The sequence below is a fragment of the Camelus ferus genome, chromosome 3 (assembly GCF_009834535.1).
Source record: "Camelus ferus isolate YT-003-E chromosome 3, BCGSAC_Cfer_1.0, whole genome shotgun sequence".
Lineage (NCBI taxonomy): Eukaryota > Metazoa > Chordata > Mammalia > Artiodactyla > Camelidae > Camelus > Camelus ferus.
In genome coordinates this window covers 74,172,863-74,199,794 of record NC_045698.1, presented here as the reverse complement: position 1 = coordinate 74,199,794, position 26,932 = coordinate 74,172,863, and the positions used below count along the sequence as shown (strand labels likewise).

The 26,932-nt window shown below is 33.5% G+C and overlaps 1 protein-coding gene across 3 annotated transcripts in view; it reads left to right on the top strand.

Moving 5' to 3' along the window:
* Positions 1–26,932, top strand: part of FBXL17 (F-box and leucine rich repeat protein 17) — a 439,173-nt gene that overhangs the window by 9,453 nt on the left and 402,788 nt on the right. For all 3 annotated transcript variants that reach the window (XM_032476466.1, XM_006195859.3, XM_032476467.1), the window contains 3 exons: positions 1,994–2,116; positions 7,775–8,032; positions 26,429–26,560. In XM_032476466.1, coding sequence (XP_032332357.1) covers positions 1,994–2,116; positions 7,775–8,032; positions 26,429–26,560 — 513 coding nt within the window. The remainder of the gene's footprint in view (positions 1–1,993; positions 2,117–7,774; positions 8,033–26,428; positions 26,561–26,932) is intronic.

The following is a 26,932-nucleotide window of genomic DNA, read 5'->3' as shown; positions in this document are numbered from 1 at the left end:
AAAGAGCCAGGCCTAAGATGTTTGAGCATATCTTTGCCCAAATAACTAGCTGAAAACTAAGCAATTTAGATACAAGTTGACCTCTCTAGGAAGCCAGGCTAAAAAAATGTGGATAAGAATTAAAACTTGAGCAGAGACATCCAAACTGCAGGGAACTCAGATCCTACTCTTTAAGGCCAGGGAGATTAAGGTTTAAAAAAAAAAATTTGAAAAGTATGTCAGCTTCCAGAGTTGCTACAGTATGTTATATGAAATATCTAGTTTTGAAGGAAAAATTGTAAGACATGTAAAGAGACAGAAAAAAATGTGAGCTATAGTGAGAAAGAAAGCAGTTAATAGAAACTGAGTAGACACAGATATTAGACTTAGAAAATAAAAACTTCAAGCTGCTGTCATAAACATACTAAAAGAATGGAAGGAAACATTATTCAAATTATAGGAGAATATGGTAACATTGACCCAACAAATGGGAAATCTCAATATAAAAAAAAATGGAAACTATAAAAAAGAATTTTTTGATGCTTTTACAAATAGAAGTACTTTCTTACTTCATTATTCATTGCTAGTCTATAGAAATATTTGCTTACTAGCTCTGAATTTTTGTATATAAATTCTTTTGGACTTTGTATATATAAGATTGTAGTATCTGTGACTACAGAATATTTTAATTCCTCCTTTCCAACCTGGATGCCTTTTCTTTCTTTTCCTTGCATAACTACCAGAATCTGCCAGGCCAGAATCTCCAGTACAATGTTGCATAGAAGTGGAGACAGCAGAAATCTTTGTCTTGTTCCTTATTTCAAGGGAGAGCATTCAGTCTTTCACCATCAAGTATAATGATAATTGGGATTTTTATACATGCCATCTATCATGTTAAGAAAGTTTCCTTTTATTCCTAGTTTTCTGAGTATTTTTATCAAGAAATGGTACTGGATTTTGTCAAATGCTTTTCCTGCATTAATTGAGATGATTTGGTTTTTTAAATCTTTAGTTTATTAATATGGTGTGTTAAATGGAGTAATTTTTGCATGATGAACCATCTTTGCATTCCTGGGATAAATTTCACTTGGCCATGGTGTATGATCCTTTTAATATGCTGCTGGTTTCAGTTTGCTTGAACAACGTGGGTTTGAACTCTGCTGGTCTTCTTAAATACAGATGTTTTTCCAACAGTAAATACTGTAGTATTACACAATCCTTGGTTGGTTCAATCCATGGGTGTAGAACAATGGATATGGTGGAACTGCATATAGGGAGGGTTGACTATAAGTTATACTGGAGCTTTTGACTGCACAGGGGTCAGTGTCCCTAACCCCTGCATTGTTCAAGGGTCAAAGGTATTTTGTTAGGATTTTGGCCTCTAAATTCATAAGGGACATTGGTCTATAGTTTTCTTGTGATGTCTTTGGCTCTGCTTTCAGAGTAATGCTAACCACATAGAATGAGTTAGCAAGAGTTCCCTCAAGCTCCAGTGTTGAGAAGAATTTAAGAAGGATTTGTGTTTGTTTTGTAAACATCACTGCTGAGGCCATCTGACCCTTGGCCTTTCTTTGTTGGAAGTCTTTAGATTACTTACTCAATATTTTTACTTGTTACAGGTCTATTCAAATTTTCTATTTCTTCTTGAGTCAATTTTTTGTAGTTTGTTTCTAGAAGTTTTTTTTGCTGGGTTATCTAATTTGTTGGTATACAATTGTTCATAGTACTTTCTTACCATTCTTTCTATTTTTATAAAATTGGTGATAATTTTTTTTTAATTCATGATTTTAGTAATTTAAGTGTTTGTTTTTTTTCTCTCTTAGCTGTGTTCTTGACTCCTTACACATCATACTTCCTCTTTAGGACAGTCCCTAACAATGACTCTTGTAATAATGGTCACTTGTACTTAAGATGATTTTGTCTTTGAAAAAATTAATTTTTTTCTTACTGATAAAAAACTTTGTGTGCCTTTAAAATGTTTAACATGTTTTATGTGGTTCCTTTTTATTCACAGATATTTTCCAATTTATCCCTGGATGAGCGTTGCCTTTCTGCATCATTGGTTTGCAAGTACTGGCGTGACCTTTGTTTAGATTTCCAGTTTTGGAAGCAGCTGGATCTTAGTAGTCGTCAGCAGGTACGGAATCTAATTCTGAAGAAACAATCAATTTAACCTACTCAAAAAATATCTTTTTCCTTTTTAGAAATCACTTCTTTCATGTTATAGTTTTGCAAAATGGTTCAAATGACTGTATAAGTCTGTTCTTTAGTATTTTTTTTTTCTTTTCAAATTCAAGTTGAAGCTAGATTTTTATGGTAAAGGAGATATTTTTTTCAGTTTGGATTGGTAATTTTGGGTTGTTTCTTAATCCTTTTTGTCTTAGTGCTTTTTGCCCCCCCCCCCCCCTTTTTATTACCTTTTAAAAAAGTTATTAAACTTTTTCTTTTTGCAGGGGTCATTTTGTGAATATTTATTTCATAGTAGAAAATGATGGCAAACATTTATATAATGCTGCTGGTGTGCCATGTACATAATGTTCTGTGAGCTTTATATATACAACAGTTTTATGAGTTGATAACTATCATTATCCCTATTAATATATCATATTATTATACTTTTAATAATAGTATTCTTGTTTTTTTGATGAAGAAATGGAAGCAGAATGCAATAAGATAACATTTTGTTTTACTTTTCATTTTGATGAATTTTTCAATCTGCCCCACTGCCCAATATGTTTATATGGTGGTGTATATTAGGAAAGAAGATGGTTAATAGAGCTTATTACAAGCAGTTTTTTGGACTTGTTAAATTGTTCCTTTGTGGAGGGGTGGGAAGGGACAGACTGGGAGTTCAAAATTTATAGATACTGACAGGCATATGCAGAGTAGATAGACAAGATTATACTGTATAGCACAGGGAAATATATACAAGACCTTGTGGTAGCTCACTGCGGAAAAAAATGTGACAATGAATATATGTATGTTCAGGTATAACTGAAAAATTGTGGTGTACACTGGAATCTGACACAACATTGTAAAATGACTATAACTCAATAAAAAAATGTTAAAAAATTGTTCCTTTAAACTTGGTTGACAGTAATTGGCATTGGAAATATATAAAAATATTCAGTAAGAATAGAATTTTATTACAGTCATAAACCCACTCTAAATCCTTCCGTGATATTGTAAATAACGATGTGCTGATAAATATTTAACAATTGGCTTTCAAAAACAAATGAACAAAGAAAAAGCCCTGAACTGTAATATTTTCCAGTTTCTGTGGTGTAAGTACTCTCACCATGACCAATTTCAAGCTACTAATGTGACGTCACTGAATATAGTGATATTACTGATGTGGAAAGCGGTATGCAATAGACTGTAGACTCTTGTACCTTGGTATGAGCCAACTCCAACATACCACTGGTGGTGTATTATGTGTGTTTCTAATACATACACTTTAAGCAAAATAAGCATTTATGTATAAATTCTCTCTCTTTTTTTTTTTTTGCCTCATTGGTTAAAAAGTCATAGAATTAGTCATTTACCTGCCTTAGTTTGTGAAATTTGTGTTTGGGGGAATGGTGAATATTTAGTTAGTTGTGGCTGGTGGAGTGGAGAAAGGTAATGGGAGGTAATCCACTGGCTCTTTACTTCATTACCCTTGGATGTCTGAGCTATTTGTTACAAACTCAGCCTAAGAATAGCTTTTCCCAAAGCTTCCCACTAAAATCTGGGACAAGACAAGGATGCCCACTATCACCACTCCTATTCAACATAGTCCTGGAAGTCCTAGCCACAGCAGTCAGGCAAGAGAAAGAAATAAAAGGGATCCAAATTGGAAAAGAAGAGGTAAAAGTGTCATTATATGCTGATGACATGTTACTATATATAGAAAACCCTAAAAGGTCCACACAAAAGCTACTAGAGCTGATTGAAGAATTCAGCAAGGTAGCAGGTTACAAAATTAACGTTCAAAAATCAGTTGCATTTCTTTACACTAACGATAAATCAACAGAAGAAGAAAGTAAAGAAACAATCCCCTTTAAAATAGCACCCAAAGTGATAAAATATCTGGGAATAAATCTAACCAAGGAGGTGAAAGAATTATACACAGAAAACTATAAACCATTGATGAAGGAAATTAAAGAAGACTTTAAAAAATGGAAAGATATTCCATGCTCTTGGATTGGAAGAATCAATATTGTTAAAATGGTCACACTGCCCAAGGCAATCTACAGATTTAATGCAATCCCTATCCAATTACCCAGGACATATTTCACAGAACTAGGAAAAATCATAATAAAATTCATATGGAACCATCAAAGACCTAGAATTGCCAAAGCATTACTGAAGAGAAAGAAAGAGGCTGGAGGAATAACTCTCCCAGACTTCAGACAATACTATAGAGCTACAGTCATCAAGACAGCATGGTATTGGTACCAAAACAGACATATAGACCAATGGAACAGAATAGAGAGCCCAGAAATGAACCCACAAACTTTTGGTCAACTCATCTTTGACAAAGGAGGCAAGAATATACATTGGAATAAAGACAGTCTCTTCAGCAAATGGTGTTGGGAAAACTGGACAGCAGCATGTAAAACAATGAAGCTAGAACACTCCCTTACACCATATACAAAAATCAACTCAAAATGGATTAAAGACTTAAACATAAGACAAGATACAATAAACCTCCTAGAGGAAAACATAGGCAAAACATTATCTGACATACATTTAAAAAATTTTCTCCTAGAAGAAATAAAAGCAAGAATAAACAAATGGGACCTAATGAAACTTACAAGCTTCTGCACAGCAAAGGAAACCAGAAATAAAACAAGAAGAAAACCTACGGAATGGGAGAAAATTTTTGCAAGTGAAACCGACAAAGGCTTGATCTCCAGAATATATAAGCAGCTCATATGACTCAATAAGAAAAAAATAAACAACCCAGTCCAAAAATGGGCAGAAAACCTAAACAAGCAATTCTCCAAGGAAGACATACAAATGATCAAAAAGCACATGAAAAAATGCTCAGTATCACTAATTATCAGAGAAATGCAAATCAAAACTACAATGAGGTATCACCTCACACCAGTCAGAACGGCCGTCATTCAAAAATCCACAAATGACAAATGCTGGAGAGGCTGTGGAGAAAGGGGAACCCTCCTACACTGCTGGTGGGAATGCAGTTTGGTGCAGCCACTATGGAAAACAGTGTGGAGATTCCTCAAAAGACTAGGAATAGACTTACCATATGACCCAGGAATCCCACTCCTGGGCTTGTATCCAGAAGGAACCCTACTTCAGGATGACACCTGCACCCCAATGTTCATAGCAGCACTATTTACAATAGCCAAAACATGGAAACAGCCTAAACTTCCATCAACAGGTGACTGGATAAAGAAGAGGTGGTATATTTATACAATGGAATACTACTCAGCCATAAAAACCGACAACATAATGCCATTTGCAGCAACATGGATGCTCCTGGAGAATGTCATTATAAGTGAAGTAAACCAGAAAGAGAAAGAAAAATACCACATGAGATCGCTCATATGTGGAATCTAAAAAACAAAAACAAAAACAAACAAACAAACAAAAACAAAGCGTAAATAAAGGACAGAAATAGACTCACAGACAGAGAATACAGACTTGTGGTTACCAGGGGGGTGGAGGGTGGGAAGGGATAGACTGGGATTTCAAAATTGTAGAATAGTCTACACTGTATAGCACAGGGAAATATACACAAAATGATATGATAACTCACAGAGAAAAAAATGTGACAATGAGTGTGTATATGTCCATGAATAACTGAAAAATTGTGCTGAACACTGGAATTTGACACAACATTGTAAAATGATTATAAATCAATAAAAAATGTTAAAAAAAAAAAGAAAAAAAGAAATGAGCTATTGCAGGCAATTTGAGGAGAGTGGATAACGTATGAAACTGTTTTTTTTTCCAAAGGGCAAAAGTAAACATACTAGGGAAGTGTAGGAACATCTCTGGGTGGCAGTGTTTGTGACATTTGAGATTTGTAGCCATGCATTTAAAGTGAGACCAATCTGCACAGTTATAAAGTTTTCTGCAACAACATTGTGGAAGTGAAGGAAGGAACTCAAAGAAGATGTTCTTAATAAATTCTCTAGTTAAGGTCAAAAAAAAAAAAAAAAAAAAAGAATAGCTTTTCCCCTCTGCTGATAGTTCTGGAGATGAAAAAAGGAAAAAAAAAAAAAAGAGAGAGAGAGGTGTGCTGTTTTCAGCAAGCATAAAACCTTGGTTTTTACTCCTAGTACCCCTCAACACTCCAGTTCTTTCTTTCTTCCTTTCTAAATTTCATCATGTGCATTTTCTCTCACTGTTGTTTTTACTCAAAAGACTTGAATAATGTTAACTCTGTTTTCTTTCTTTTTTTTGAAAGCATGATTGGGCAGGGAATGTATAGAAGTTGGTTGTTGTTTTTTTTTTTAAAGTTCGTTTTTAAAAAATTGTTTAAAAATTGAGATGGCCATGTGAGTTATTCACCAGATGAATTTTAAGGTTACTTAAATTTAGCGTTGAGTCTTCTGAGAAAAGCCTTTTGATGTGGACTTTTGTAGGTAGTCTTTGGTATGCTGATACCCCAAATGATGTATTTTCCAAGCTATGGGTATAGTTACATGTGATTTATTCTCATAGAAGTAGTAAGGCAATTGAAATTTATATACTTTGGTAGATATCATCTAATATTAACTGTGAAAAGTCAAAATTCATACATCATGTTGACTGATACACATTATTTGTTGGGTTAAAAACAGAACAGACTCAAAAATCTCAATACAGTTTTGTTTGTGGGGAGTTTTTGGTGAGTTTGAAGGTTTAATTAAAGTAATGAAAACTAACATGTATATTATCATCTCTTGGTATTTTCTAACAACAAATGTGTGTTTCTCTATTCTAACAACAAATTCTCTGACACCGGCTGGGTGTCCAGTAATTCAGTTTAATTCTGGCACTAACTCCTAGCGGTAGTGCAGACCTCATAGGGTAAGGGCTCAGTCCCGTAAGACGTCCCCACTTCGTATGTTAGTCACAAGTCCCAGGAGACACCTGTACTTCTGACTGACCAGCTATAAGTTTGGGAGTTCCCTCAACCCCCTCCTCAGGTTTGATAATTTGCTAGAATAATCAAAACTCAGGAAAATACTTACGTTTATTATAAAGGATATAACTCAGTACCAGCAAAATGGAAAAGATGTGTAGGGCAGGTTATGGGGGGATAGACTATGAGTTCCATAGCCTCTCCAGGCACAGCACCCTCCCAGCACTTTTTTGTATTCACCAATCCAGATGCCCTTTGAATCAAGAGTTTTTATAACCCAATCTTCAGCTCTGCTCCCTCCCTTGGAAATCAGATATGGAGCTGAAGGTTTCCACTCTCTGTTCACTTGGTGTTAGTTCTTTCTGGTGACCAGCCCCCATGTTAAAGCTATCTGGGGGCCCCAACTTAAGTCATTTAATTAACTCAGGTGTTGTCAAAAGGGGCTTGTTAAGAATAACAAAAGACATTCCTATTTCTCAGGAAATTTCAAGGGTTTTTAGGAGCTCTGTTCCAGGAACTGGAGACAAAGACCAAACACATTTTTTATTACATCACAGTTCTTCTTATGCTTTAATATTAAGTAAGAAGTTTTTTTGATTGTGGTTTTCATGCTTTAATATAATTATTATCGGGGACAGTTTAATAAAAGAATAGAAAGTTAAGTTTCTTCTTTTAGCAGTGTTTAAATTTATTGCTTTTTTCCCCCTCTCTTAGGTCACTGATGAATTATTGGAAAAAATTGCATCAAGAAGTCAAAATATAATTGAAATCAACATTTCTGACTGTCGCAGTATGTCTGATACTGGCGTATGTGTTCTAGCATTTAAATGTCCTGGACTTCTTAGGTACACAGCCTACAGGTGTAAACAGCTTTCTGACACCTCTATTATTGCGGTTGCCTCTCACTGTCCTTTACTTCAGAAAGTTCATGTAGGCAACCAGGACAAACTTACTGATGAAGGACTCAAACAGGTAAATTTTAGCATCTATTAAATGGTTTTACTTGTATTAACATGTTTTCTTGCAGCAACACTTTGAAACATTGTTATGTTAAAAGTAATGTTCAGAGACTGAAATAAGTCATCCTTTTTTATGTATCCATGAATATTTGGGTTAATGAACTGGATTGCCATGGCTGTAATTGATAAATTAACTTTTTTTGTGTCTTGTAGTAAGTGCCTGAACTTCTTTGACTAGCCATTTATTAATTTAGTCTTTTGTTGCTTAAATTTTGTACCAAATTTTGCTTTAGGCAACAATAGTATGAAATTTAGGTTAGCATGAGGTTTTAAAAATTAACTTTTAATTCTCCTTTTATGTTACTAGATGGCATGCTCACATGTTTTAAAATAACTTTTTTAAGGCATACATAGAAGTCCAAGTTAAGGAGTATAAAATGGAGAAAAAGGTGGTAATTACTTATATTTGGCACAATAATTGGATTAAATATGGTATCGTATGTGTTTTCTGTTTGATTCACTTCCTTTTTTTGGTGGGGGGCGGTAATTAGGTTTATTTATTTATTCTTGGAGGTTGCTGGAGATTGAACCCAGGACCTCCTGTATGCTAGGTATGCACTCTACCACTAGAGCTATACCCTCCTTCCTGATTCACTTTCTTTGGAAATGGTATTTAAGGTTTTTTGTCTCAGAGTGGACAGTGAATGGATTCTCTGTACCAGTCCAGAGTTTGTGGATATTTTGAATATTTAGTAATGTTCTCACTATTGTACTAGACACATTTTGGTATTTTTATATTTAACCTTTGAAATAACTTTGTGGAATAGTTGATATTAAACTCATTTTGTAAAGGAAGAGATTAAGGCTTAGAGAGATTAACAAATTTGCCTAATGTTTAGCATATGTGGACCTTGGATTTGAAGCCTAGATTCTCTAAAGCCCGTACTGTCTTTCCACTTTTCCATGCCAATAGACTACTCTTCTAGACCTCGAATAAGGAAGCCTGCTCCATGAGGGCAGAGGCTAGGCACATTTACCACTCTACTCACAGTTTCCTTGGCAAACATTTGTTGAAGGAAAGAATTAATTCACAATTCCATTCAAGAACTTTGTCAGAACTGTTTTTTAAATTTAGAATTGAGATGTAGTCCTAATACTTCCCAGTAAAAGCAGAGTATCAATAAAGTCTTAGATTCACATCTGATCTCAGATGAAGTCAGAAATAAAATGAAGATCCCTAAGCTTAAACATTACATATGAATTAACTGAAAGCTCAGTATTAGAAGGAATTTGGAAAGACTGTCCTAAATAGTACTGGATAAGTCAATCCAATTTATGTATTAAGAATGCTACAGTTTATAAGGGTGCCTATTTAATCTGCAAAGGCTAATTGTGCAGTAATAGTCTTAGTTGTTTTAACGTATGTTGTGATCTAGTTCTGCTGTGTACAGAATTACTCATTAGCAAAGCATTTTATGAAGTTCTTAAGTCTGTTAAGACAAATTAATCTTTATGGCAAATCATACGTTTTATAGACATGGCATGATTTTTTTTTGTGATATAAATTTCCCAGCAAGTTATACTTCATGATGAAGCATTTTAAAAAGTCTATGTATTTCTTTAGAAATGGATTAAATTTGTTATATATTTAAATCTGATATAACACAAATAAGTACAACTTGAACACAGTACCAAGAGCGTTCCTAGTAAGAATAAGGTCATATTTATGGTTGAAATCGAGGGAAACTAGGAAATTCTTTAAGGAGCAAGACTTAATATGCCAGTTAAGTTTTATGAATTTATCTAATATTTACAACTTTGAGACTAATTATGTGAATCTTCCCTAGAATGTGAGGTATTTTTAGAGCCCATTAATTTATGATAGAGTAGATGTTTGCTTCAGATGTTCATGGTTTCTAAATTATGAGTTAGTTATATATAAAGTTATAATCTGATAGAAGTAGTAAAATAATCTAAATCTTTTTTTTATCCTTAAGTAATTTTCTTCAAGTAATTGAGTATGAACCTCACTGCAGTGCAGAGAGTAATATTTTCCTATGCTTAAGACGGTGCTATAGCAGGATGTGTCTTATTTTAACCTCTTTCTTCTGATGGAGTAGTGTTGTGGTGTAGTAGAAAGAGAATGGCTTTTGTATATGCATAAAAAAGAAGTGAAAGTTTTATGAAATAATACATAGCCTTATGAACAATGCAATTGATATTTTCCATTCTATACTATTGTGTTAAATAAATGTTGATTTTGACCCTCTCAGTAAATTAATTTCGTGACCCAGTGATGTCTGATAAGCTCTGCTGTGGAGGATATTACAGTTTTAGTATATTAACAACTTAAAAATATATAATAAAGTTTCAAAAGGACTAGGATGAAGCTTTCATAGTTGATTAATTTTCCTGGTCCTTTTTCTTTTTTACTCATAAACATAGCAGTTAATTGAATTGTTGTTTCTACAGATCAAGTTGAAAGATTCTGAATTTTTCCCCCTCTTCTGATAGTTAAAACTGATGAATGTTTTAGAATGGTATACATGTATTTAATTGATAATATCTTTAAAATATATTTCCATCATAACTACTATAATTTTAATTGACTTTAGCAAATACCATATACATTTTTTTTAAATATGTTTTTTGAGCTTTGTTTATAAAAGCAGTTATGTAAGGCATTTCTATTTGGAGTTCTGAAAAAAAATGGATGTAAAATTTAATATATTTAGTATTACATTCTACCTCACAATATTTCTCAAACTTATGGTGAAGCACCTAGTAGGCTGTTTTTGGCCAAATGCTCTGTTCTTTGTGAAGTACCTACAACCTTGAAACCCTGATATTTTTATTTCCATACAAAAGAACTCCAAATAATTTTACTATTGAAACATATTTCTATTATATATACCTCATAAAACTACAGTCATGTATTCAGGGGGATAAGAGCTATTTAATTAAGAATAATAGGCTGTTTTGATTTTTCTTGTATTTTATTACCATCTAACACTTGACAGCAAACAAGAGATTACAGATTAGCCAGAGTATTCAAAGAAATCTCAGAAATTGTGTCCATTAAGTTCATATTTTAATGTGACTGCTTGTATTTGATTTCAGTAGTTTAACACTTCAGTCCAATTCATGGATCTCTGTAGAAATTTCTGGAAATAGTCCTTATACGCATCTCCTCAGATTAAAATGGTACAAAAATAATAGATGTTACATTAGTAAATGTTGGTCTTGCTATATATTACGAGTTTTTGGATCTTTAAAAACAAATATTTAGAGTAATGTCAGCAAAATGGCAGGGTAGAAAATTCCCAAACCCCATTCTTCCACAGAAACATTGAAAAACAAGCAGAAATTGTTAGAACAAATATGCCAGAACTCAGAAAAATAGTGCTTGACAGCAAAGCAAATACTAGGGCAAGGAAAAGTCATTTTAAAATGGTAGGAAAGTTTTGTGGCATTTTTACTTGTCTGTGCCCCACACCTTCCCCAGTATTACTTGGCAGTTATATTGAAGACAGCAACTGTTTTCCCAGTGTGGGACCCAGGTCCCTGTTTCCAGAGGGAGCAGAGCAGATTTTATTCACAAATTAGTGTGTTTGTCTATTCTAACCTGCCTGGGAGCTTCTTAAAGGAATGATGTAAGACATTCATATTTGTTTCACCTAATTCAAAATGCATTCAGGGTAGAAAACCAGTGGGCATTGATTGAAGACATTGTAAGGCAAATGCAAAAAGCTGCAGGTGCTTGGGGTAAAAGATTATGGCTGAGTCATGCTGTCAGCCACCTAAAGCTTGAGAGGAAAAGCCAGGGAGCATTTCTTTGGAAAATTAGGGCAATCAGAAGTGCCACTGTATATGAGGGAATTTAGAAAGGCAAGTGCATGTCCAGGGGAAGACTCATGCTCATGAAAGACTTGAGAAGACCTTAAACTTTCACTACTGGTGGCTTTCTAGGTTTAGTGCAGGAAGTAAAGGTCAAGGCAGGGTTGTAAACAACATGACCAAGTGTTAAAGTGTTAAATGTAGTGGCTAAGTGTTAAAGCACAGAACCAATCTACAAAGACTAGGAGAAGTGTTTTTTGATTTTTGTTTTGTTTTTCAGTTCTTGGCATTCAAGAAAATATTTGTCAAAACACTGGCTGAGCACAAGCCAAATCTTTCATAAGTAGAGAATGCAAGCCCTGGGAAAGGAGGAGAATCTGATTTCCTGCTTTACCACATTATAATACACTGTAATATTTGAATGTCCAGTTTTCAACAATAACAAAAATCACAAGGCATGCAGAGAAACAGGAAAATATGGCCTACTCAAATGAAAAAAAAGTTGACAAACCATTCTTGAGGAAGCGCAAACTTTGGACTTAGTAGATAAAGATTTTAAATCAATTATCTTAAATATATTCAGAGCCAATGGAAAGCAAGGACAGAGAACTAAAGGAATTCAAGAAAATGATGCATGAACAAAATAGGAATATGAATAAAGAGCTAGAAGTTGTAAAAAGGAACTAAAGAGGAATTCTGGAGCTGAAAAGTACAATACTGATATAAAAAATTTAGAAGAGGTATTTAGCATCAAATGTGAGCAGGCAGAAGAAAGACTCAGTGACCCTGAATAGGACAAATGAAATAATCATGTCTGAGGAGCAGAAAGAAAAAAAAAAATGAAGCAAAGTAAACAGAGCCTGAAAGAGACCTGAGGATACCATCAAGTAGAACAGCATTTGCATTATGAGAGTCCCAGAAAGAAAAGGGGGGAGAGAAAGAGGTAGAAAGAATACTTGATGAAATGATGGCCAAAACTTCCCAGATTTGGTGAAAAACATGAATCTATACATCCAAGAAACTGAATGAACTCCAAGCAGTATAATTTCAGAGAGACCTACATTTACACATAATAGTCTAAAGTTAGAACCAAGATGAGAATCTTGAAAGCAGCAACAGAGAAGTGAATCATAGCACATAAGGGATCCTCAATAAGATTAACAACTAATTTCTCATCAGAAACTGTGGAAGCCAGAAAGCAGTTGGCTGACATACTTAAAGTGTTCAAAGAAAAAATGTCAACCAAGAATTCTGTATCTGGCAAAACTGTCCACCAAGAATGAGAGTGACATTAAGATATTTCTAGATAAACCAAAACTGAGAAACTTCACCAGTAGACATGTCCTACAAGAAATGGTAAAAAGAGTCCTTCAGGTTGAAATAAAAAGATGGTAGATGGAAACTGAAAGCCTTATGAAGAAAAAAAGAATATGAGTATAAGTAACTACATAGGTAAATATAAAAAATAGTTTTATTGTATTTTTGGTTTGTAACTCCTCAGTTTTTCCTGTATAATTTAAAAATTAATGTACAGAATGGTAATTATAAATCTTTGTTAATGGGCACATAATGTGTAAAAGTGTAATCTCTGATGATAACCATATAAAGTAGGAGGGATAGAGATGTATAGGGATAACGTATATATACTGTTGAAACTGATTGATATTATTCAAATTAGGCTGTTATAAGCTTAAGATATTAATTATAATCTCCTTGGTAACCATTAAGAAAATAACTAAAATACACACATGGAATAGGAAAGGAATCAAATGGTACACAGCATAAAATGTACTAAGTACAGAAAATGCAGTAATAGAGGAGCTAAGGAACAACAAAAAAATATGGCATACAGTAAATAAATACCTAAATGGCAGAAACAGATCCTTCCTTATCAGTAGTTACTTTAAGTACAAATAGATTAAATTCTCTAATATAAAGGCAGAGATTGGCAGAATAGATTAAAAAATAATCAACCACTTTAGGTACAGACACAATGAGATTGAAAGTAAAAGGGTAGAAAAAGTTATTCCATTCAAATACTAATAACCAAAGAGAGATGGAGTGGCTATATAGACAGTCCCCAACTTGTGATGCTTCAACTTAAATTTTTTTAACTTTACCCTGGTGCGAAAACTATATACATTCAGTAGAAACTTTTGAAATTTTGAGTTTTGATCTTTTCCCAGGTTAGCAATATGTGTTATGATGCTCTATCATGATACTGGCCAGTGACAATGAGCTGCAGCTCCCAGTCAGCCACACAATCATGAGGGTAAACAACAGATACCCTTACAACTTACCTGTACCCATACAACCATTCGGTTTTTAATGTTCAGTGGAATTATGTAAGACACTCAACATTTTTATTATAAAATGGGCTTCATGTTAGATGTTTTTGCCCAACTGTAGGCTAATATAACATGTCTTGAGCATGTTTAAGTTAGGCTAGGCTCACCTATGCTGTTCAGTAGGTTAGGTGTATTAATGCATTTTTGACTTCTGATATTTTCAGTTTATACTGGGTTTATCAGGTTGTAAGCCCATTGAAAATTGAGGAAGATCTGTTTTAGAAAAAAAATCAATTTTAAGTCAAAAAAGGTTGCAGGAGACAATGGAAGTCACTATATATATTGATGAAGGTTTCAGTTCATCAGAAAATAAAGCAGTTATAAACATATATGGACCTGACAACAGAGCTCCTAATATATGAAGCAAAAATAGAAAGACTTGAAGGGAAGAAAAGACAGTTCTACATTAATAGTTGGAGGCTTTAGGACCCCACTTTCAATAAGGGAGAGAACAACCAGAAGATCAAGGAACCAGAGGACTTGAGCAATACTATAAGCCAATTATACTTAACAGATGAATACAGTATGCTACACTCAACAACAGAAGATCTTCTCAAGTGCACATGGAACATTCTCAGGATTAGACCATATTTCGGACCACAAAATAACTCTTAATAAATTTGAAAAGATTGAAATCATACAAGTATCTTTTTGACCATAATGAAATGAATCTAGAAATCAGTAACATAAGGAAAACTGGGAAAGACACAAATATGTGGAAGTTGAGCAATACACTCTTGCACAACCAATAGGACATTGAAGAAATTGCAAGGGGAATTAGAAAATATCTTGAAGTGAATGAAAATAAAGACACAATATACCAAAAATTATGGGCTGCAACAAAATTGGTGTTCAGAGGGAAATTTATAGCTGCTAAAGTTTATGTTTATAAAGCAAGAAAAATCTGAAATTAGTGACTTAATTGTACACTTGGAGAAACTTGAAAAAGAAGAGCAAACTAAATCCAAACCTAACGGAAAGAAGGAAAAATGATCAGAGCAGAGATACAGGAACTAGGAAAAAAAAGAAAAATTATAGAGAAAAATCAATGAAACCAAAGCTAGTTTCTTTGAAAATACCAACAAAAATGACAAATCTTTAGATTGCCTATGAAAAAAAGAAGACTCAACTTACTAAATCAGAAATTCAAGAGTAGACATTACCACCAACTTTATATAAGGATAAAAAGGATTATACAAGAAAATTATGAACAACTGTATACACCACAAACTGGATAGCTTAGATGAAATGGATAAATTCCTAGAAATGTACAAACTTCAAAAACTGACTCAGGAATAAGTAGGAAATCAAATATATTTGTAACATGGAAGGAGAGTAAATTGGTAACAAAAATCCTCTCAACAAAGAAAAGTCAGGAATTGGCTTCCTTGGACAATTTGGTCTAACATGTGAAGAATTAATACCAATCCTCCCCAGACTCTTCCAAATATTTTAAAGAAGGCAGTGCTTGCTAACTTCTGTGATGCCAGCATTACCCTGATTTCTGAAGCAAGAGACACTACAAGAAAAGATAACTACAGACCAATATCCTTAATGACTATAGGTGCAAAAATTCTCAACAAAATATAGCAAACAGAAGTCAGCAGCATGTAAAAGGATTATATACTGTGACCAAGTGTGATTTATCCCATGAATGCCAGGGTGACTCAGCATAAGAAGTCAATCAATGTAATACTCCACATTACCAGAATGATGGAGAAAATCCAGCATAATCATTTTATTTGGCTCATCTTTATTGGCTCAAAATGCATTTGGTGAAATCCAACACCTTTCCATGATAAAAGCACCCAATAAAACTAGGAATAGAAGGGTACTTTCTCAACATAATAAAGGCCATATGTGAATAAACTACAGCTGGTATCATTCTCAGTAGTGAATAACTGAAAACTTTCCCCCTAAGTTTAGGAAAAAAACAAGGATGCCCAACGTTTGCCACTTCTTTTCAACATCGTATTGGAAGTTCTAGCAACTGTTTGGTCAAATAGGTGAATACTTTCATTTATAATCGCATCCATAAGAATAAAAGATTTAGGAGTAAAGTAAACTAAGCAGATGCAAGATTTCTACACTGAAAACTATAAAATGTTTTTGAAAGAAACTAAGGAAGACCTAAATAAATGTAAAATCATCCTGAGCTTATGAACTGGAAGACTTAATATTGTTAAGATAATACTACCTAAAGTGGTCCACAGATTTGATGCAAACCCTACTAAAACTCCAAAGATAGTTTTTGCAGGAATGGAAAAATCTATCTTAAAATTCATAAAGAATTTTAAGGGACCCAGCATAGCCACAGCAATCTTGTATATAAATAACAAAGTTGGAAGATTTCATACTTCTTTATTTTAAAACTTATTGCAAAGGTACAGTAATTAAAACCATGTGATGCTAGCACAAGGATTGACATACAGACCAATAAAGTGGAATTTGGAGTCCAGAAATAAACCCTCAACATCTGTGGTCAGTTGATTTTTTTTTCCACAGTGCCAAGAACATTCAGTGGTGGAAAGAACACTTTTTAAGAAATGTTGCTGGGAAAAGTGATATCTACATGTAAAAGTATGACATTGGACTCTTAACCTTATACCATCCACAGAAATTAACTCTAAATGGGTCAAAGACCTAAGTTTAAGAGCTAAAACTATGAAATTTTATGAAGAAAGTATAGGTATAAATCTTCATGGCCTTGAATTTGGTAATGGTTTCTTAAATATGACACCAAAAGAATAGGCAACACAAGTAAAAAACATAAACTGGACTTGATTAAAAACTTTTTTCAAGTTACATTCTCAAGAGAGTGAACAGACAACTTGTAAAATGGGAGAAAATGTTTGCAGATTTTATATCTAATTAGAGTTTAATATCCAGAATATATAAAGAACTTATATACCCAATAGCAACTCCCCCCATAACTCTTGAAAAATGGGCAAAATGCCTGAATAGACATTTATCCAAAGAAAAAATGCCAATGGCCCACAAGCATATGAAAGCATGCTCATCATCATTAGTCATTAGAGAATTGCAAGTCAAAGTCACAATGAGATGTCGCTTCACACTTACCCTAATGGGTATTAAAAAAGCAAACAAAAGCGAAAACCAGAAAATACCAAAGTGTGTCTTTGGATATGGAGAAATTAAACCTTCATACATTGCTGGTGGTGGGAATTAAAATGCTGCACGTGCTGTGGAAGACAGTTGGATGATTCCTCAAAAGATTAAACGTAGAACTATCATATGATCCAGCAATTCAACTCCTAGATATATAACCCAAATAATTGAAAACAGTGACTCAAATAGATGCTTGTTCACTTTACTTTCATTGCATCATTATTCATAACAGCCAAGGGGTAGAAACAATCCAAGTATCCATTAAGAGATGAATGAATAAATGAAATGTATGTATGTGCAATGAAATACTCAGCTTTTAATGGAATGGAATGCTGTACATGTTACCACATGAATGAACTTTGAAAACATATGCAAAGTTAAATAGGCTAGGCACAAAGAACAAATATTATAAGATACTTACATAAATTATCTACTATAGGCAAATTTATAGAGAAAGAATGTAAATGAAGGTTTTCACGGAGCTAGGGAAATGGATCTTTGCTGCTGAATGGGTAGAGAGTTTCTGTTTGGGATAATGAAAAATTTTGGAAATAGTGGTGATGGTTTTACAACACTGTGCATATAATGTCACTGAATTATACACCTACATATGGTTAAAATAGCACTTTTAATGTTACATGTACTTTATCACAATAAAGGAAAAAAAGCCACCTACTTGTTTTTAGATTCTGAATTTGGGTAAGGTAAAGGAAAATGTCAGTCTCATCTAATCCATCTTTACATGTTCTAGTGTTATTGTCAACTAGGTAAAGAGTAGGTATGTAACCTTGATGAGCATCTACCTTGTGTCAGGGTACTGTTCACATATTCTAATTATATATTCATTTAATTTCTCTTTTGATTCACAATCACTCTGAGATAGGTATTATTTCATTTTTATAGATGAGTAAGTATAATTTATCTGAGGTGAAGTAAGAAGTGATAGGGCTGACACTCATATGCCGAGATGTCTTGAGCTCATACTCAATCCGCTTAGCTCATTTCCTCCCCTTTTCAGATGACATGATGCTCATTTAATCCCTATAATGATAACTGATGTTTATAATGAGACTGAGAAACTAAAGATCTTGGAAAGCCTTCTTTATCAAAATATGTTATGTTTAGGTAGGTTAAGAATGTTTTAAGTATTCTGTTTCTAAATTAGCATCACAATTAGTAAAGGGAAGTGAATATATTTTGGGTGCTTTTTATATGACAGGCACTGTATTTTGTGCTGTCATATTTTGTTACCCATATTAATCTTTGCAGCAGCACTGAGGTATTTCAGGATGAAAAATTGAATCTTTTGGAAGTAACTTGCCCAGATTCTTAGTTGGGAAGGTATGGAGACAATAGTTTGTTTAAATTTAGCTTGATCTCTAAATCAGGTCATGTGGGATCATATCCAGGATCTTAAGCTGAAATGTCCATTTTAGTGACTAGAGAGAATATTTTTTATCTATAACTGGAGGTATTGAGCCTTCATATGTCAAGAAGGCTTCTTTCTGGAAATTTATGGCACTTCTAAAAAGTTCCTTTCACATGAATCCTAATGAATTGTGTTCTAATTGTTCTCTTCTTTACCTATTAATAATAATTAATAATGATATGAAATGTTTATTTAGCACTTTTATGTGCTTTTCAGTGTGCCAATAAGCATTTCTATTTGCATTATCTTTTTTAATCTTATCCACAACCCAGTGAAGTATAGGTAGGCGTTGTTATAAATCAGCATAAACCTTCTTACCTGATGGGCCTGCGAATGGAATTTGGTCAGTTACCTGAAAATACATTAAATTATAAACCCACAAAACTCATTATGTAAACATTTTAATTAAAAAATACTATAAATATATAGTCATTAGTGAATCTTGTATAGTATCAAGGCCTTTTTCTTGAGTTAGAGATGACTAGTTGGAGTTTTGACTTTATTTTGCTTTAACTATAACAGAGATGTGGCATCTATGATTTTCAGTTTTTTTTTTTAATTGAGGTGGGATAGAAACTTGTTGTTTATGAAGGAGTATGAGTACAGTGTCTTTTAGAATATGATTTTCCCAATATTTTATAATTTTTAGTTGTCTTACCCAAAACTTCATCAGGAGTTTTTTATGGCTTGCTTTCATTGAATGTAAAACATGCAGCCTACTTTTTAATAGCCAGAGCTCTCTTTTTCCTGCTCATTTAAGTCAGTTTATTTAATATCTAATGTAATTATGTTATGATAATTAGAAAAAAATGGTTTGGGAACAATTCACTGCCTCTTGACTGTTTTTTCCCCTCAAGTTTTATTGGTATTTCCTATTTAAAATTTTTGTTTTTACTGTGATGAAATCTACATAATTTTTACCATTTTAACTGTTTTTAATTGTACAATTCAGTGGCATTAAGTACATTCACAGTATTGTGTAACCATCATAGACTCTATTCTAATTTCTAATTATTAACTCTTTTGTGTCTGACTTATTTCACTTGCATAATATTTTCAGTGTTCATCTATGTTGTAACATATGTCAGTTTCATTCCTTTTTATGGCTGAATAATTTTTATTGTATATATAAACCACATTTTTTCTATTCACCTATTGATGGACATTTGATAGCTTCCCATGTTTTCAAAGTTATGTTTCAAAAGTTTTAATCAAAATATTTTCTTACTTGAAACAATAATAGGTAACTGGTTTTTGTGCTAATGTAGCATTTTTCCTGGTTTTCTAAAAAATAAAGTCTTTACAGTGTATAATAGATGATCAAGTGATTATTCCATATGTGTCCTGAATTTTCATTCACTCTGAATTTTAATTATACATCATGCCAATACAGTTAAAAAACAGTACTGGTACATATTTTGGTAGCATATGTAGCATATTTTCATTGTATTAAATGGAATGTTCTTTAAACAAAGCAAAGTTAATATAAATCCTGGAAAAAGATTAAAATTTGAGTCCGTAAAATGGGTCAGATGAGTAGAAAATTTGAAAAATTTTCCTTGCTTTCTTCCATATCTCATTGTGCTACTCTACTACAATGATGAAGCTAATAAATCAAATTATGAAATTGTCATTTTTATGATTTCACAGACATGAACAGTTAGTATAGTTGGGTGAAGTTACTAGAAGATATGGATTGGGTTTTTTTCACTGTTCTCTTTTGCATGTATGTAATAGTGACAGTGGTGACGGATTGGGAATGGAAAGTAGAAGGAACAACTTCCTTGTGTTGAGGGTGGTATAAGTCATGTTTTACAAATTATGTTCCTAATATTGGTTTTGAGCAGCTTCTGTGTGATATTAGAAGACCTAATCTTGTTTTTATCCCTGTGGGTTCCATGCTGTGCTTTCAGTTATCTAGATACTTTGTCTGTTGAAGTATACTCTTCCTAAGGTGTTTGTTTTATTATAAAAATAACCCAGTAACAACAGATGTCTTGTTAAAACAAATTCTCTTTTGTAAATTCTCAAGGTTAGTGTGCAAAATTTTAATTAAAGTTTGAGATGCTGGGAAAATCACCTGCCAATATTTTATAGAAAAATTTGAAAAATATCTTTGGAGCTTTTGAGCAAAATTGTGAATAATCTTGAATGATTATTATAAGGAAGAAATGAATAAATCAAAGACAGTCCTTTTTATATTTTATTTATATACTCTAGACAGTTTGCAGTTTTAATTATTGTTGTGCTAAAATGAACCATGGATTAATGAATGAATGGGCTGGCTTCATTTAAGTGATGAAATGACTACAAATACCCTTTCCATTAAATGCTTTCCTTCAGAGTTGACTGATGGATGCCCTTAGCACATTATTAGAATTAGAAGAGGGCTTCTGTTACTATTCAACTTGCACCTCTCCTAGGGAACTAGATACTGGACTTGATAAAGATTCAGAACCTCTTAAATGACATACTGGGGTTCTGTGTCTTATTTAACCAAAACCATTTACTTGGTGAAGAGTCAGAGTTAGGATTGCACCTAGCATGAGTGTCAAGCTGCAAACAGCAGTGAAGGACAGGCTGAATAGAGAGGTGCAGTTGGAGCTGAAATTTCACGAGGTTGATAACCTCTCTTTCCTGGAAGGGCCCTCACGCAGTAGTTTTCCTGTATCCAAACAAGGTGAGTGATGATATGTATCTGGTCAACATCAACGAGCTAGGCATTCTTACCTGATGAGTAGTTAACATTTCAGAATGTTCTTTGGTAAAGTAGAAAGTATTATGGAGGTAATTTTGAGGGGTTTGTAGATCCTTTAGGTGTCCTGACTTTTCACTGGAATAAGATAAGTATTAATGCAGGTAAACTTATTACTTGATACAGATGGAGATCAATTGTATTTCAGGGTTTCCTACCCTGGCACTGGTTCCTGTGAAGGTTTCTTCTAATGGCTTTCTGCTCTGGCAAGTTGTTTCTCTCTGTCTACCTTTTTGTCTGTCCAGAGAGATTTGAACACCATCAGCATAACTGGTAATACCCTGGATATAATGATTGACTCTCCAGTGTTTGGATAGTCAGGAACTTTAAGACATTTTTTGGGGTAACAGTGATTAGTGCAGATAGGCAGTGATGCAAATACCGTCTTCCAAATACAGTCTTCCCTGTTATCTCCAGTGATGGTGTCTGAAAGAGAACATCAGTTTCTTCAATGAGACTAAATGACAGTAATTATCCCCTGAGGCATATTGGGGTCCTATGCTGCTAATGTATGTTGAGGCCATCACCATGGTCCTTACGTGTATGCCTGCCCACTTGGCCACTACCTCTATGGAAATTCACTTGTTTGTACATAAAGCCACCAAAACTACTTGCTAAGGTAAAAACACCATGTAATCAGTTTAAACCTCTCTTCCTGGCAGCAGCAATATAACTTACATATCTTAACATGATACTTTACCAACCTTTTCACAGACACTGATGTCTACCAGATACCTCAGTCACTCCTTTTATACAGATTCTGTTCTTCTATTTCTCAGTGATCCTGGCTGGTGCACTAATTGTTGCAGTGTTTTTATTGCCCAGGATTGAATAAATTGGCAAATAAGACACTAGAATAGTGACAGAGGAAAAATACCAACTTTATTATACAGAAAGGCTAGATTAGAGAATGTTGCTTAGTAATAGAGTTAAATAGGCTTGTTAACTCAAATACTGGAGTTTGACCAGTGAACCAAAGCATCATCCACTAGGCTGGACCAGCAGTGTCCTGCAAATGTAGAAGTAGGTGCTTGCTCCCTGTGGACAGTTTGTTTCCAAGGGGAAAAAGGACAGAGATGAGCTGAACATGTTCAGCTTATTAAACACAAACTAATCAGTACAGAGACCAGGAGAAGGAAGGAATAGTAGAGAAGAAGCATTGCTTGTCCATGTCTGTATGTACTTTCTTGATTTATCCCTTTTAGACCATCTGTGCAGTTTCCTTGCTATGGAAGATAAAATTTAGCTCACTTATCCTGCCCTGTCTCTTAGCCCCTCATTGTCTCAAGATAATTCTGTTATGATTATGATTAAATAAGTATTCAGTATTTATATTTAATAATTATATACCTACTTCTTTTCCCTCAGGAATTTTGTGTTTATTGGAATTAATAATATGTCTTTTTGTCCTCATTTAGTTTACTTAGTTTTTATATTCTTAACACTGATGGAGCCCAAAGCTTTTCCCCGGTTGCCTTAATTTATTTGTATGTAGATACGTCATCAAATTTATCTTCTTAAAGCAGATTTGCCTGGGATACTCTGAAGGCTTCAGTCTGGTCTGAACTTCTTTTATATAAGTATTCTTGCATTACTGGTCATATTAGTATCTTACCTTCATCATTATTCTTGAGGTTTTCTTCATCTTGCTGTTCTATTAGATGTCCTGTTGCCTAGATGTCATGTATTCTTTCTTTTGGTGTAGTCTCATGTTTTATAAAGCACGGATTCTAATAGCTTCATGATAGAGAATATATGAGAAATCTTTTGAGAACTTGCATGTCTGAAAATGTCTCTATTTACCCTCACACTTAATTCATAGTCTGAATCCTGAGTATTGAATTCTAGGTATGAAATGATTTTCCTTCAGAATTTGATGGCATTGCACTGCTGGTTTCTTTCAGTGTTGTCATTAAGAAGTTGATGAAGTCTGTAAAATTTTTTTTTAATACCCACAATTCTGAAATTTTATGATGATTTGCCTTGGCATAGGTCTTCTTTTTGTCATTTAGCTGGACATGAGTGAGCCCTTTTAGTCTGGAAGCCATATCCTTTCTTTTTCCTTTCTTTCCTTTTTTTTTTTTTTGCAGGGGGACAAATTAGGTTATTCATTTTTCTAATGGAGGTACTGAGGATTGAACCCAGGACCTCAGGCATGCCAGGCATACACTCTACCACTGCGGTATACCCTTGCTTCCCCATATCCTTTCATCCTGGAACATTTTATAGGATTATTATTTTTTTAATTGCTCTATTTTCACTGTATAAACTTTCATGTCATCCCCACATTTTCAGCAGTGTGCTTCTGCTCTCAGCTGTACTTGGCATACCCCAGTCCGGAGACCCTACATTTTACTCCCCTCGGAGAGCTCCAGTGTTTTGGTAGTGTGGGACAGTGGGCAAGGGCAGGCTGTGCAGTAATGGGGAGGTGATCTGAGTGGTTAACTGCTTCTTAAGTTGACTTTAAAGAATCCTGATGTTTTTAACACCAGCCTCACCCTCACTGCCAGACAGATGTAAGCTTGTTGGAAGTTCTGTAGTGATTATCAAATTGCTCTTCTACTTTCTTCACTGTTGGCTTTGGATTCCTCTTTCTCAGGTCTAAGTAACGTGACATTGTATGTTTGTTCTAGAAATATATCAAAGTCTTTAATGCATTATAAGATCTGGTGGGAGATGTAATGAACATGATGAATACTGATGAACAAAAAATGATATTTCATAGTATCTGGAACAGAACTAATATTACATGAAATTATCTTTGATTTCTATTGTTTACAAACTCACACATCCTGTTAAATTACTGTGATCTTCTGTTTAATAAGTGAAGGTTAGTGTAAAGTTCATTAAGAGAATAGTAAGAAAATGAAAATTACTCCTTTTTCCTCATCCATTTTCCTTGAATCCCTGAATTCCATCTGTGGACCCAATTTAGAACTTTTTGTGTGTGTGTCGAGGGGAGCAAGGTAATTAGATTTATTTATTTATTTTTAGAGGAGGTAGTGGGGATTGAACCCAGGACTTCATGCATGCTAAGCATGCACTCTGTCACTTGAACTATACTCTTCTCCCAATTTAGAACTCTTGAATTGAGGAATTGAGTAGAACATGGTGGTATATGAGACCATAATCATGGTTTTCTGTATTTGTTCATTTTTCATAGAGGCCTCTTTATGATGAATAACTCTAATCCAACTTTTCATTCATTCACCAAATATATCAACTAACTTTAAGACACTGGGCGCCAGGCATATGTTAGATAACAGACAAACCTCTGTCTTCATGGAGTTTACATTTCTAGTGGAATATATAATTGGTTATAGTGTAATCTAGGTGTATCACTATCCCTGGACAAATAACTGAAACTGCTTATCTTTCTGATAATATTATTACTTTACTTGAAACAGAACTTGAAAATTTTTTTATTATGAAAGTAGTATTTATTTTTTAAAAGATGTGAGAAGATTGATAGGCAGAAAAGAGAAAAAGAACAATACCCATTATTGTGCTAATCAGAAATAACCACTGTAAACACCTTGGTGTATGTTTCATCTCTTTTCTATATACATATGTATATTTAAGTATGTATGATTTGTTTATAAAAATTCAATTGTATTATAAAAACATGTACAGTTTTCATTTTTATTTGTCAAGTGTTTAATTTTAATGGCTATAGAATATTCAATTTTATGAAAATACCATAATTTGTAACCTTATTTTCTGTATTTTGCTATTAAAAAAAAAAACCTTGTGTTAGTTTCTTGTAGCTAAATCTTACCACCTTTAATTATTCCAATAGTCTGTTATGAATAATTTTAAATATATGAAAATTTTGAAAGGGTTTTAATATATCCACTAAGTAGATTGTATAATTAACATTTTAGTATGCTTTCTTTGCTACGTATCTATCCATTTATCCATACATCTTTAATTTTTTGGTAAATATTTAGAAGCTGAGTCATACAATTTTCAGGCAAATTTTATAAACTTTTTTTATTCATGCTAAGTAGCCCTTCAATAGGATTTTTAGTACTAATTTACACTCTTACCAGTGGTGTATCAGCACACTTGAACTTTTGCCAACACTGGGTTTTATTGTTTTTATGTAGCTTTTTAGATAATTTTTGCTATATAAGTTTTTACAAAAGCTTCTTATTTTATCTGTAAGATGACTCTCTTCATATCTAATACTCATAAAACAACATTTACTTATAGTTTGCTTTGATCATCTATAGTGTTGGTTTTAAAAAGAAATGTATGTAATTTGTTCTTTGTGATACTTAATGTTTTTTAAGGAGAATATTTTACCTGTTCAGTAACTATTTAAGGTACATTTGAGATTTCAATCAGGAAATCACTAGTCCTTTTTTCTTTTTTCAGTTTATGCAATAAGTGTGTAAATAAGTATCAACAAAATATTGGCTATAGCATATTGAGTCTTTTTTCTCTTTCACAGAGTAAATTAGCTGATGGAGAAAAATGATTCATTGAGGCAGTCAGAACTAGAAGTAGAATCTCATTAATTAAATATTCATTCATTCACTGGTCCTTTGTCTCACTTCTTGGACCTTTGTTTTAGTCCTTGGACTTGTGTCCCACTCAGTCTAATAGTATGACTGATAAAAAGACTCAGGAGAAATAAAGATACGAATTTGGAGTGTTAAGGAATCCAGGCACCTAGGTGGGCATATAGTGTGAGGCAGTTGAAGCAAGGAAATAAGTAGAAGGTGAAAAGGCTTACCAACACTATTTTAAATTATAGTTTGCCTACATTCTTTTTTATTTTAAAAGCTATTTATAAACAATTATTTAACTTCAGTATGGTTATTTTAAAAACTGTATGGAAATCCCACTAGAAATATGTTACCTTTGTTATTTTCGGAGCGTTCAGCCAAATCTCTTTGTTTACAGCTGGGCTCAAAGTGCAGAGAACTGAAAGATATTCATTTCGGCCAGTGTTACAAGATCTCAGATGAAGGCATGATCGTCATAGCTAAGGGCTGTCTGAAATTACAAAGAATATACATGCAGGAAAACAAATTAGTAAGTACTTGTTATCATCCTCATGTTTTTCATTTTGTTTCTAACTCTTGAATTCCTTATAACTTAGCTTATAAATTTTTCTCTGCTTATTTTCATTTGGTGGTCTAGAGGCAAATCGTACTTAAAAGCAAGAATCTTCTCAAAATAATGATTTTATAAGTTGATTTGTAACTGTATAGGTGCTTGTGTTACTTGTGTGTTAAAAATTCTACATTTGCATATGCTAGTATGTTTTTTCCTAAACTCTGACAGTGGAAAAAATTAATTGGAAAAAATTAAATTTGGTTGCCAAACAAGCATGTGGTTGTCGTTCCTTCTGATTACCTTAGTGATTGTAGTAATTATAGGTAGTTTGGAATTTTTAATATTCAG